The following is a 13,269-nucleotide window of genomic DNA, read 5'->3' as shown; positions in this document are numbered from 1 at the left end:
CCCCGGAAGCGACCCCGCGCGCGCCCCGGCACGTGCACTCCCGTCCCCGGAAGTGCTCTTCTCTGCCGGACCCGCCGGAAACCGGGCCTCCGTCCCTGGTTCCGCGCGGCCCGGGGCAGAGCGGGGCCCTCCGCCCGCCTGGGAGAAGGTTCACCGCCGCAGCGAGCGGCGTCGGGCTCCATGACCGAGGGTGGGGTTCGGGGAGGCCCAGGATCTTCCAAGAGCCGGGACGGGGATGAGAAGGGAGGACGCCGGAAGGCAACCGGGGGGCCGGCGTCGGTGTACCACCGCGGCTGGGCCGGCCGAGCGCGGGGGCGCAGGCGGCCGCGAGGGGGCGCTGGACGGCCGGGCCGGGGGCGGAGCGGACGGCGCGCCGGGCCGGGGCCACGCCCCCCAGCTGGGCGGCCCGGGCTCCGCCCCTCCTCCCTCCCCGAGTGGGGAAACTGAGGCCCGGGACGGAAGGACGACCCCCGCGCAACGGGGCTGCAGAGGCTCTTAAGCCACAGCCGATAGCAATGAGGGAGCATTGTAACAACGCTGTGTATTACTTTACTCAACAGCGGTGACAATAAATCACCAGCACCCCTTTGCCTGGCCCCTCGGTGCCTTGATTAATCCCGCGGGTGAGCCTCGGCTTCCCGAAAGCTTCCGCGTGAGTCTGGGGGGGGGGGGGGCTTTCAGGGAGACAACTCACAAACCAACCAGGTGATTTTGGGTACCAGTAACCGCCGTGAAGGTGATAACAGAGATGCTGGGAAGAGGTTGACCCCTGCGGGTGGTGTGGTTACCAGACAACCTGCAGGATGCCCAGAGAAGTGGGAATTTCAGATAAAGAATAATTTTTAGTATAAATATGCCCGAAGCAGTAGTGGCAATACTGGGGGCATACTTAGACTAAAACGAAAAGTATTCATCATTTATGCAAAATTGAAATTTAACGGAGTGTCCTGATTTTTATCTTCTGAATGTGGCAACCCTACCTGGGGGCCACTTAGATGAGGTCCTAAGGGAGGGTCTCTTTGAGCAGGTGACATATGAGAGGAAACCTGAAGGGAAAACCAGGGCTCAGGGAAGAGCAGCAAAGCCCTTGCGGCGCCTGAGGATCGGGAAGCAGGCTGGTGTGGCTAAGGCTCTGTGTGCGAAGGGGAAGGGCTTAGAGATGCAGGCAGAGAACAGCAGGACCAGTGTAATCTGTGATTCCGGAGCCCCGGAGGCTGCAGGAAGGGGTTTGGACATTTTACTCTAAGGGCAGGGGAAGCCATCGAATGCTTTAAAGCTGGGGGGTGACACAGTCTGACTTGAGTTCTTAAAGGATCACTGCCACTCTGTGAGAGATGGGACGGGGAGGGCGCTCTCGAGAGAGTGGGGAGGCCAGGTGGGAGCCCATGACCGATGCCCAGGCCAGCGGTGATGAGCTTGGATTAGGGGGCAGTGTGTCCTTCTGGGTATCCGCGGAGCAGTCACAGAGATAGTCAGGAGCCCACAGCATGAATTGGGATGGCGTTCCTGGGAAAGATGAAGGGGGAAATGCGGGATGGGCAGGGAGAGCCTCAGGCAGTCACGTAGATCAGGCCTGGGAGAGGAAAGCAGACTGGCCCAGGATGGAATCTGCACAGCCCCTGGGATTACAGAGGACACGGAGGCAGGGAACCTGCACAGTCCCCCTGCTAGCTGTCAGCTGAGTTGGGCGTGGAGTCCTGGAGGTGTGAGAGAGATGGAAATAGTGCTTGGGAGAGTGTGACCGAGAACCTTCCAGAAAGTGGAGTGGGCTGCCAGGTGGTCTGTGATGCTGAGGACAGCGTGGTGCCACCTCGCCTGGTTCTGTGACTGTCCATCGGGGGCAGACACTGAATAGTCAGTAGCTGAGAGGGAGGGAGTGAGGCAGAGGAGTGTTTGTGAGACGTGAGTATAGTGGGGGGCCCGGGATCTGCACTGGGTGAGGAGGTGAAATGAAACGGTCACTTATGTCAAGGGGTTTTAAAATGGAGCCAGGAGTCCATTAAGGAGATGGGCCGCATGCACGTCCTCCCCATCCTCACCCGTGGAACTGTGAACTTTTGAACTGCGCCAAAGTGCAAATATTCCAGGGACCTAGCCTGAACACTTGCAACCCTCCTACAGTGAAAGACCGCTTACTGTTAGCCTTAGTCCAGATTTGTATTATAAAGATTTCTTTTCTGTTGCAACGCCAATCAAAAATTCTCTGTAAGCAACGTACACAGCCAGCCTATTTTTGCTGTGAATGCTCCTGACTTTTGCTCCCTAGTGGGGCATTATTTGGATTGTGACCCAAATCTCTGTGCCCTGAATTGCAGTTCTTCGATCCCAAATAAATGAGCTTGTGTAATGATTGCCTCCTGACAATTTTAGCTTGACAAAGGTAATGAGGAGTGGAGAGCAGGACAGATCATGGGGTGTCAGCAGAGGGGAGCGGGTTGTCGGAGCTGGAATGCACAGCCTCTCATCAGTCAGGAGAGAGTAACCCAGCCTTGGTTATAGAGTCATGCCTGAAACCACATCTGCGAGATCCCTGGTCCAGTGCTCCCTCCTCCTGACTGCCCTGCTTGGCCCAGCCCCATCCCAGGGCGTAGGATCCAGTGCTCTGGACCGAGGACCCGCCTCAGTGCAAGAGTCTGCAGGCTGCCCACTCCCATAGCCCCTGCCCCCAGAGGAAGCTCCCAAGAGTAAACACAGCCTCATCTTCCCGCCCACCGGGGTGTACCACATTCCACACCGGCCGGATTTCCAGTCACAAGGCTCTCTCCCTCTGCTACAGCCTGGTTTTCCTGAGGATGAGGGAGTCTCACCCCTGGGGGAGAGGCGTGGGGGCAGTTCTCACTTCTGCCTTCTTTCTCCTGGGCTGCTGGGGTCTCTCTGATTTCCAGCAGGTGGGTGCGTCTGCAGGCGTGGAGGTGTTCGGGGAGCCCTGGGGCCGGGCATCTGAGCTCTTCTGGGTGCTGAAGGAGGGTGCCCTGGGGAGAGACGGAACTGCCCAACAGCCTTTGAGCAGAGTGGGGGTGTTCTTTCAGCTTTGGGGTTTGCACTGGGGGGGTGGATCTGAGCTTGGGGTTTTGGGGATGGAGTATGCTCGCTGAGGAAGGAATGGGCTTGTTGGTACTGCGTCCTCCTCCCCTACCCCCCACCTCGATTCCCCCCCTTGCCTTGTCCCTCTGTCACCCCCCTCTCTCCTCTCTTCTCCCTTGTCCGTTCTGTCTTGCAGCAATTTCTTCAGGCTTTGGAGCCAGAGGAAGTGACTTCTTATTTTGGCCCTGAAGCTACTTTAAAAGGTACTTGTCATGGAGTCTCCTTAGCAGGGGGAGTTCCTCAGAGCCTGAGGGGCACATCCTGCTTGAGTCAGGGCCCTGCTGGGGGGAGGAGGTCCAAGAAGCTGCCTTCGTTCCTGTTAATTAACTCTGGACTTCTGCCAAGTCCGTAAAAGCTGGTCTGGGTGTTCTGGACCAAGCTGGGGTTCTGACCCCAGGCTCTGCTCAACATCTCAAGGGAATGGTTACTAATTAGTTGGTCCCTTTTGCCCCGGGGGCCTCCCTTGGGCTGGGGGAGCTGCAGGAGCTCTTGTGGTTTCTGGTCATGGATGGAAATATTTATCCTTTCTGTGAGAAACAAGATAGGTGCTGGCTCAAGCTCCAGCCAGGGCCTTCCTGTCGCTCTCGGCCACATCTGTGGACTTCTCTGGGGTGCCAGCCCCCTTTCTGAGTTAGGCCGTTGATCTCAAGGCTGCTGGGAAACAGAGGCAGGGTGGGCTAGTGGTCAGGCTGGAGTGAAAGAAGGGATGTCCCACTTGCGACTGAATTCTCCGTGGCCTGGGTCAGATGCACATCGAGCCCTGCTTGGGGCTGCCTAGGGGTGGGAGTGGGGACCAGAAACTTGTGTATCAGGACTCCAGGTCCCTGCAGCTCTCTGGGGGCTCCTTAGGGGTGAGGCAGATGGGTGAAGAAGGATGGTGAGGCTGACCTTGGGCGCCTGCTTTTCCTAGAGGCCACAGAGGCTGTGCTTGGACCTGCTCTGCCTGTTGGGGTTCATGCCACCCCTCGTGAAACCCTGTCGTGGGGTGAGGCTAGTGTGCTGAGTGCTGGTCTGCCCCAGGGCGAGGCCCAGATGGGAGAGGCAACTTGCAGTTCACCCCTCTGCAAGCTGGGAAGGGCTGAATTTGAACCCACGCTCTCTCCCCCCCTGGGGTTCCAGGCCAGCATGTTTCCCCATGCACCAAAGGGAACGAATGGGGCCCCCTCTCCTGGGCAGGAAGACCGGGAGGGCTGAGCAGGGCTGAGCAAGGCAGCCTCCTCTCTCCTGCAGTTCCTCCATTCGACGTGGCCCCTCTCAGCTGCATCTGTGAAGAGGGGCCCCAGGGGCCACCCTGCAGGGCCCCACGCTGCTCCCTGCACGCCTGGGGCCGGCTCTTCACCATCTCTTTCCCGCTGGAGCAGAGCCTCCTTACCGCCTCCTTCACCAGCGAGCACGTGCTGAATGCCTCCCTCCGGCTCCTGAGGCGGCCACCCCATCTCTGCTTCACGGGAGGCCGCCCCCTGCTGCCCCTGGGCGCTGTGGCCAGAGTCACTTACTGCTCGGGCCACTTGGTGAGTGGGAGCCCGGCTCAGCATCGGGGAGAGGCCATGCTGAGGGTGTGTTTGGTGGGACCCCCATGGCGCCGACAGGTCCCCCAGCTCCCTTCTGCCCAGCCAGATGTGCGGGAGGACACTACATTAGATCTTTGCCTCATGCCAGGCCCCATGAGGGCATGTTCCATGGAGGCTCAGAAAAACTGGCTGAGTTTCCCAAGGCCGCCCGGCTAGCAGGTGGCAGAGCAGTTTGAATCCAGGGGGCCACGGGATGGAAAGAGCCAGGGCTTGGCAGTCAGCCCTTTGAGTTCAGATTCCAGCTCTGTCCCTTAGTCCAGATGACCTTGGACCAGTCACTCGGTTGGATCTCAGGCTCTTCAACCAAGAAATGATGAGTATCTTGGTTTGTCATGAGGCCTGGTGTCAGGTGTCCATGGAAATCTGTCACGATGCATTGGTCAAGCCAGAGCCACTTATGTCATTACGTGCCCCTCTGTGGTTGCTGCGTTGGGCAGCCCAGTGTGGGCCGGGACACATGCCACTCCGGCTCAGTCTAGTGACTGCCGTGCTGTCCGTTAGCATGGGCCTAGCTAGTCCCTTGAGGTCCCCTCCATTTCTGTACATGAGGAATCCCACCAGTGTCTCTCCCAGACCCTACAGCCTGGGACTCAAAGGCCACGACGTGAGGGAGGACCAGAGTGTGTGTGTGGGGGGTAGGCTGGAAGCAGGTGTAGCAGTAGGCACGGACCCAGAAGGGCCCAGGTCCCCAGCTGTCCCACAAGGATGGGCTTGGGGACGCTGGACTTGGAGAGGAGCCCTTGGAGAGAGCTCAGGGCAGGTCCGTGCCCAGTGCTGTGACGTCCCAGAGAGGCCCTGTCATGCAGCGGGGCCGGTGGCCTCTGTGCCAGGCTGCTCTCTCTTCTCTAGGAGGGCAACATCCTGGTGGGTGCGGACAGGTTCTACGTTCAGCCGGTGAGGAGGCGGCACCGGGAACTTGTGCCTCCCTGGGTTCGTTCCCAGCCCCACCTGATCCACAGGCCTGTACCCAAGGCCCCCACAGCCCCCAAGGCCCCAGAAGTCATCCAAGGTACAGCCCCTGGGAGAGGGAGGGTGGAGCTGCCCTTGGGGACAGCTCTGGGGGAGGGCCAGCTCTCCCCAATGCCCAGGTGGCCATGCAAAATGCCACAAACTTGAGTGAACCATCTTTGTCAGGATGCTGGGGAGTGGGTAGGCCAGGGGAACACGTGGCCGGCCATCAGCCATGTGCCCAGTTTTCTACCTGGGGGACAGGTAGACATCCAGCCTACAAACAGCTCTTCATAGCTTACAAAGCACGTTCTCGGACGTGCGCTGTTGGCAGGACATCGCTTACTGGTATTTGTTGCTAGTACAGACGGAACACGGAGGCCCAAAGACAGAGAGTGGCCGCTCAGGGCTGACACGACGGCTCCAGGGCACAACCAGGAGTGGAGCTGGCTCTGCATTCTCCCAGGCCTGCTCGTCCATCGCCCGGGCTGCATCCAGGGGCAGGCAGGGCGCTCTCTTGGGCTCTCCTTGTCATCTTGGAATGACCCTGTTCTGCTCTCCAGGAGGTGCCCAGAAGGGCATCAAGGAGGCAGAGCCAGTGCCCGGGGCTTTGGGGAGACCCAAAGGACAAAAAGGCTTCACAATAGCTCCCTCCTTGGGCCCTGCACTCCCACTGGGCCCTTTCAGATGCTCCAGAATGCCTGGTCACTAATGCGATCTGGCCCTCGGGGTGGGGTGGAATCCAAGACTCAGCAGTCTCTTGGGCTAGCCACCACTGGTTCTAACAGTCACCGCAGAAAGTGACTTCTGACAGCTTGGGACCCTCAACCCTCGAGGCCAGCTCCCGGAGGGCCAGAGGTAGGGGCTGAGAGTGGGTACAGCCCAGGCCCGCTCCCGGCGTGCTCACCCACCTGGGAGGCAGGTATTCCCTGCTCCCCACATTCCCCATGAGAAAGCTGAGCACCCCTGACTCCCTAAACTCCATAGTGGGAAGTGGCAGGGACAGGGCTCACACGATGTCTCCCAGCCCAGGAAAGACCTGGCTGTGGCTGGCCAAAGCCACAGGTCATCTGCTTTCTAGAACCTTTGCTGTCAGCCCTGCCTCCTCCCTCAGCAGGCCGTCCTCCTTACCCTCGCGTCCGGAGATGGGCTGCCGGGAGTGTCCTGCACCTGGAGTTGCTGGTGGCCGTGGGCCCCGACGTCTATCAGGCTCACCAGGAGGACACTGAGCGCTACGTGCTCACTAACCTCAACATGGTGAGTGTTCCTTGCGGAGCGGGCTCCTTGGATGGTGCTGACCATTAGGCTTGGGACTTGGGCCTCTGGACACGGCGCCCCACGCCAGAGACTTGGAACGGAATGTGAGTGGGCTGGCTTACCTGGTAGTTTGAACTCAGGTTGAACTCAGGTGTAACCCTAAGGCTGGGGTCATGCTTGGGGCCCAGGGCCTTGGGGTGGGGAAGGGTGCGGCCTGCCCTTTGCTTCCTCCTCCCCTCCCTCACCTGGAGCAGAGGTGGGTGAGGTCCTGGGACCCCTCTTGGCTCCCTAGTGCACCCCACAGCCTCTTGTTCCTTGGGTCCCTTCTCTCCAGGGGACTCTCAAATCTGGCCTCTGTCCTGAAGCCCATTTGCTCCATGGGCACCTTGGCCAGCACTGCTGGCCCTCTCCTTGTGGGCACCCCCATTGCTGCCGGCCTCTCCTTCACTTGGCTTTAGGGGTGAAGGTGGGGTGAGAAGTACGACTCCCACTGAGTGTTAGCAGAGAGACAGGTGCTCAACAACCGAGTGCTCACGCGTAATGTAACAGACTCCATGAGACCCCGTGCCTGCAACTAGAGAATGCATGTGGGACCCCCCCACACCCAGTGACTGCTCTAGGCTGCCATGGAAGCTTCCACAGCATCAGGATATTAGGACCAACACTGCAAGGAGAGGGCCGCCCACTTGTAAGCTGGCCCTGGAGGGTGGGCTGCCCCCAAGAATGTGCAGTAATCAGCACCACTTTGTGCCCAGCCTCAGGGATGGCCACCTGTTTGGGGCAAAAGGAAATGTCCCCCCAGGCTCAGAGCCCCAGGCCTCCCAACCTGTCCCTGTCCCCTTGTGTTTTCTGGGCCTCTGGGTCCCAGGGCCACACCCCTGGAGTCCCGCCCCCTTGCAGACCTGACCCAAGCCCACAGGGAGCCTAAGGTTTCTGCCTGCAGCCCGAGAGGCCAACAGCATTTCCTTTGAGTCACTTGAAAGCTCTTGTTTTCAAGCACTGGCGGTCCCACCTCTAATATGCTGACACCCGGTAATGGTGCCATACTCCCTCTGCTCATTTGATGTGCCTTCTGAGGACCCGGGAGGGTGGTAGATGCCAGCCTGGCTCCTGCCCAGACGACGGACACCCACTCTGTACCAGCTGCTTTGTTCCTGAGCCTGCTAACAGCCACGGAAGGCTTTCCCTCCATTTCACAGATAAGGAACCTGGGCTTCCAGGGTCAGTTAACAGGATCCCGAGCAGCTGGGAGGGGAAGCAGTGGAGCTTGGATTCAGGCTCAGACCTGCTGAGGCTGGTGACAGCCGAGTGCTCTCGTGGGTACCACGTGTAATTCAGAGGACAAGCTGGTGCCAACAGCCACACAAGTCAGCCACGATCGGCATCTTGACACATGCGCCGAGAGAGAGCCAGGGGGCTGGCTGGGGGTGGGGGGAGCCTTCTCTGGGGTACCCAGGAAGGGGCTTGTGGAGGGAGGGAGGGCCTCATGCCGCCTCATGGAGATGCGCAGGTTAAATAAGCAGAGAGCGGTGTTTCAGGTGGATGGGCAGAAAAGAGAAAGGACAGGGTGAATCTGGTGAGAGGGGAGCAGTGTTGGAATGGAATGTTCTAGATTAATAACAACTATTTGCATCCCGTTGTTTCCGGGTTGTGGTGTGTGTGTGTGTGTGTGTGTGTGTGGGTGGGTGGGTGTGTTGGTTGGCCTTCTTGAGCCCTGAGCAAGGGGAGGACCAGTGCACACCTGCCCATCCCTGTGGCTTGTTCCCCGCCCAAGCACTAGCATCTTCCCCCGTGCTGATGGAGCATCTTCTCCGGGCCCGAGCCCACCAATCAGGCCACGCCAGCCCCCATGAGTCACCTCTCTCTCCTGCCCTTCCACAGGGGTCAGAGCTGCTGAGGGACCCGTCCCTGGGGGCTCAGTTCCGAGTACATCTAGTGAAGATGGTCATCCTGACCCAGCCTGAGGTAGGCACCGAGCCGGGAGCCCAGAGTCACTGGAAAACCCACTTCTGTTCTCTTTACCTCTTCCTGTGGGTCTCCCCACCTGTAGCATGCATAGTAACAGGGCTGTGGTGAGGACCGAGAGGCCAGCGGCTGTCAGCACCCCGTCGGGTGCAGCTCTCATAAACATGGGCTTTGTTACTGATCCCCCAGGATGCTCCGAATATCACAGCCAACATCACTGCGTCACTGCTGAGTGTCTGTGAGTGGAGCAGGACCATCAACCCCGAGGACGACACAGAGCCCGGGCATGCCGACCTGGTCCTCTATATCACGAGGTAGCCGCGCTCCCCAGGGGCACGCCAGCCCGCTTGGGAGCTGCTCCCCTTCTCTGCAAAGGCAGTCTGGCTGTGGGCAGGCACCTCAGCACCACCCAGGTGTCTGTTCTCTCTTCCCAAGGTTTGACCTGGAGTTACCTGATGGTAACCGGCAGGTTCGGGGGGTCACCCAGCTGGGGGGTGCTTGCTCATCCTCCTGGAGCTGCCTCATCACTGAGGATACTGGCTTTGACCTGGGGGTCACCATCGCCCATGAGATTGGGCACAGGTAGGCATCCTGTCCCCACGCTGTGGCCCAGGAGCTGACCGGGGCTCCCAAGAGGTCATGGGTCACGTCGAGGCTGGCGGTGGGCCCTGGAAGAATCTGCTGAAGAAATCTAATACCCTTGGCCCCAGTGGACCTGGGGGTGGGGGAGGGACAAGGGTTGGGAAATCTGATACTTCTTGATTACCAGGTGATTAAAAAAAACGTTTTTTCCCCAAAAAACAAGCAGGACAAAAGGAGAAAATAAGTTTTCTAGGAAATTCAGGTAAAGAAAAAGCAGGCTGTCAAAATTATCCCAGATCCTACCACTTAGGGATAACATCTGTTCACATTTTATGTTTTAGTCATTTCTTACCCACACACATAATTTTTTATTTGCAAAATCGGGATTATATTGTCTATTGTTTTGTTCTTGGTTTTTAATGGAACAATACATCCCAAACATTTTTTTCCCAGATCTTTTATAATTTTTTTTTGGTATGCACTGTAATTTATTTAACTAATCCCCCATTGTTGGCTTTTTAGGTTGTTTCCAAATTTTTCCTGTTATGAGCATTCTGCATTCTGTAGGCAAATCTTTGTTCCTATTGTCATTTACCCCAAGTGGTGAGCTTCTTTCCTTGATGATTTTTAGTCTTTTCATTATGAAAGTAATAACCACTTGCTGTAAAAAGTCAGTACAGAGACTCCTAAAGTAAAGAGTGAGTCTGTGCTCCTTCCCCCCAGCCCCCACCTGCCCCCAGGCCTTAAGGCCCCTTTGAGTTCTGCTGTGGAATCCCCCACACCCCATCTCTGTGGGTGGCTCAGGTGCCCAGCGAGCCTGGGGCTCCTCACACCCCCATCAGCCCACAACAGCTCCACCTTTACCCTGGTTCCTGTACCTGCCCTTGACCCCCCAACCCCCACCCCACCCCACCCCCACAATGCCTCCATCTGTCTTGTTTGGAGGAAAAATTTTTTTGTTGTTGTTTTTTTTTAAAGAAGGTTTTGAAAAGCACCCACTGGGAGTGGAGACCATGGCCAAAGGCCTGCACATTTTCTCGACTTTTTTATTAACCTTATGATACAGGCAGTGGATGAATTTTCCCACCCTGAGCCAGCCCACAGATCCAGCAAATAATCACCGGCAGCCCCGACCCCCCAAGGTGCCTCGGGACCCCATCCTCCCTGACTTATAACGTCCAGGATTAGTTTGGTCTCAACATTTTTAAAGACTTTTGATATTTATTAGCCGGAAGAGGCAGGAGCTCCCTGGTTGATCCAGTGCTCTCGGGTGGGAAACTGAGGCAGGGTCGGGAGGCCGCTGGGGTGTGAAACCGCACCGCCGCGCTGCCGGACTCCGGCCAGGCCTGGACTGGAGCGGGGGTTGGAGGGGGTGGGTTCGCGAGGGGACCCTCAGCGTTGCCGCCCCCCGCACAGCTTGGGCGTGGAGCACGACGGTGCGCCCGGCAGCGGCTGCGGGCCCAGCGGCCACGTGATGGCGTCCCAGGACGCGGCGCCCGCCCGGACCGACCTCTCGTGGTCCGCCTGCAGCCGCCGGCAACTGCTGCACCTGCTCAGGTAGCTGCATCCGCCACCCCGCCCAGCCCTCCCCACGCCCCCATCTCCACGCGGGGCGCGCCCCTACTTGTCCCCCAGACCCAGCCCTCCATCTGCCCCAGCCCTGCCCAGCGCTCTGTTCAGTCCTATCGCCTCCCCGCGTCCTCCTCCCCATGGGCCCCAGCACCTCCCCGGCGCACTCCTCCACCCTCCGCCACGCCCCTGCACCCACCCTTCCACCTACCCCTCCGCGTGCGCGCCCCTCCCTCCGTTCACACTTCCCTGTGCCGGCTCCCTCGTTCCCTCCCACTCCCGCGCACCCGCTGTTCCATCGCCCTCGCTTCTGCGCCCGCCCCTCAGTTCTGCCCCACCCTGCTTTTGCCTCGACCCTCCATCCCACCCGCTCCCCAGTCCAACTCCCGTCTGCCGCATCCCCCTCCTCCCCGCTGCATCGCGCCGGGCATCTGCTCCGGCCCTACCTCCGCTCCGCCCTGGCTCCGGGCTTGAGCCTGGTCCCAGCCCAGGGCCGGCTGTCGGTGCGCGTACGCGCTGAGGACTCCCGTCCTCCCCCATCCCGCCCCCACCCCGTGTCCGCCCGAGCCTGAGCCGCGGCCTTGTCGCAGCGCAGGACGGGCGCACTGCATGCGGGACCCGCCAGAGCCGCGGGCCAGGGCCGCGGGGCGCCCTCCGCAGGCGCAGCCCGGCCTCCTCTACGGCGCCGACGAGCAGTGCCGGGTTGCCTTTGGTGCTGCGGCCGTGGCCTGCACCTTCACCAGGGAGCACCTCGTGAGTCCCGCCCGCCCGCCTGTCCGCACCCCAACGTGTGCTCCCTCCACCCGCGCCCAGCGGTCCGCGCTGTGAGCTCCACTGGGCTAGGCTGTCAGTCACTTCTTAAAATTCTTAATTTTTTAGCAAGAGTCCCCATGTTTGTTCCCCATTTTGACTGTGTCCCACAAATTATTAAAGAGCCGGCCCTGGCAGGCTCCTGCGTCCCTGGACGTGGAACTTAAATAGGCAGTTACCAAAGGCTTCCAACCCAATGGGAACCTGGAGGGCTTTCCAGAAGAAGTGACCTCCAAACCGAACCCTATAGCAGGAGTGTGAGCCGGCAGGGGGAGGGGAGATGAAGGGGGCAGGCATCCCAAAGACAGACTTCCTCCCTGGGCTGCACGGGACTTTCATGGGCCCCAGGCACCTTTGCCTTAGTGGGCCTCTTCCTCCATACAAAATATTAAGATTTATTATCAGTGTTTTTATAAATGTTGTGTAAGTGTTGTAAATACAAATACATTAATGTTACATATTAGAACATTTTCTTTGATCTAAAAGACCGTCTTTTTCTTTTGATTTTAAAAGAAATGAAAACATATTTGTAGGCCCCTAAAATGACTGTGGGCCCTGGTCACTGTCCCTGTCCCATGGAGAGGTCTGCCGTGCCCTTTCTCCCGGGCCACCAGTGCCCACGGAACAGTATATGTGTCCCTGTGTCCTGTGGTGTGGGGGGACAATTAAGACTGGACGCTGAGCCAACAGGCTGTAGTGGCCCCGAGCTGGCCACCTGTCTCCCCTCTTAGGACATGTGCCAGGCTCTGTCCTGCCACACGGACCCCCTGGATCAAAGCCGCTGTAGTCGTCTCCTCATTCCTCTCCTGGATGGGACAGAGTGCGGCGTGCAGAAGGTCAGAGCAGGGAATGGAGGGATGTTAGAGTGTGTGCGTGCGTATGCATGCACGCGTCCATGCGTCCATGCGTCTTGGTCACCTGGTCTGGAGAGCTGGGCGGCAAGATGCTTCCGTGTGCCAACTGACTTGCCCTGCCTCCCTGCAGGGCCTGGAAGATGGGGTGGGTTTTCTAGGTTCGCAGGACCAGTGAAAACTGACAAGGGGCTCACCGGTGACTCTGCACAGGCGGGTGGGGGAATCCAGAGCCCCGCCCTCCCCGCAGCGTTGTGGAGTTTCTTTTCCCCCTTCCCTGGGTTGGAGACGGTTTGTGTCGTCACCCCTGACCCACAGAGGAGACAAAGGCTTTGAGTGGTAGTGATTGCGCAGCCCAGCTCCCTGACCCAGACTCCCTCTCGTTGGCCATACCAGGCAGCGTCTGCCTCTGCCCTGCAGACCTCAGGGCCTCTGTCCTTCCTCTCTGCCTGGTGTGGCCAGACCCTTCCTCTGTCCTACAGCCTGGGGTTTGCCCTCTTCCATTTAGCATTGTTTCCTGAGCAGGATGGGAGTGCGGGAGCACGTGTGCACACCTGTGTGGGTGTGGGTGCCCTGTGTGGGGTCCCCCAGGTGTGGGATGGTGTGCCCTGTGTGGGGGGTGCCCCAGGTGT

At 59.1% G+C, this 13,269-nt stretch overlaps 1 protein-coding gene across 1 annotated transcript in view; it reads left to right on the top strand.

Annotated features, from left to right (window-relative positions):
- Positions 1-2,792: 2,792 nt before the first annotated feature.
- The window catches only part of ADAMTS13 (ADAM metallopeptidase with thrombospondin type 1 motif 13), a 27,575-nt gene continuing 17,098 nt past the window's right edge, over positions 2,793-13,269 (top strand). The window contains 11 exon segments of the mRNA XM_035016645.1: positions 2,793-2,888; positions 3,221-3,287; positions 4,315-4,595; positions 5,505-5,664; positions 6,685-6,860; positions 8,742-8,825; positions 9,015-9,139; positions 9,261-9,407; positions 10,824-10,964; positions 11,567-11,729; positions 12,518-12,622. Of these exon segments, the coding sequence (XP_034872536.1) occupies positions 2,793-2,888; positions 3,221-3,287; positions 4,315-4,595; positions 5,505-5,664; positions 6,685-6,860; positions 8,742-8,825; positions 9,015-9,139; positions 9,261-9,407; positions 10,824-10,964; positions 11,567-11,729; positions 12,518-12,622 (1,545 nt within the window).

Source organism: Mirounga leonina, unplaced genomic scaffold (assembly GCF_011800145.1).
Source record: "Mirounga leonina isolate KUSES-001 unplaced genomic scaffold, KU_Mleo_1.0 Mir_170, whole genome shotgun sequence".
NCBI classification, from domain to species: Eukaryota; Metazoa; Chordata; class Mammalia; order Carnivora; family Phocidae; genus Mirounga; species Mirounga leonina.
This window is presented reverse-complemented; position numbering and strand designations above follow the sequence as displayed.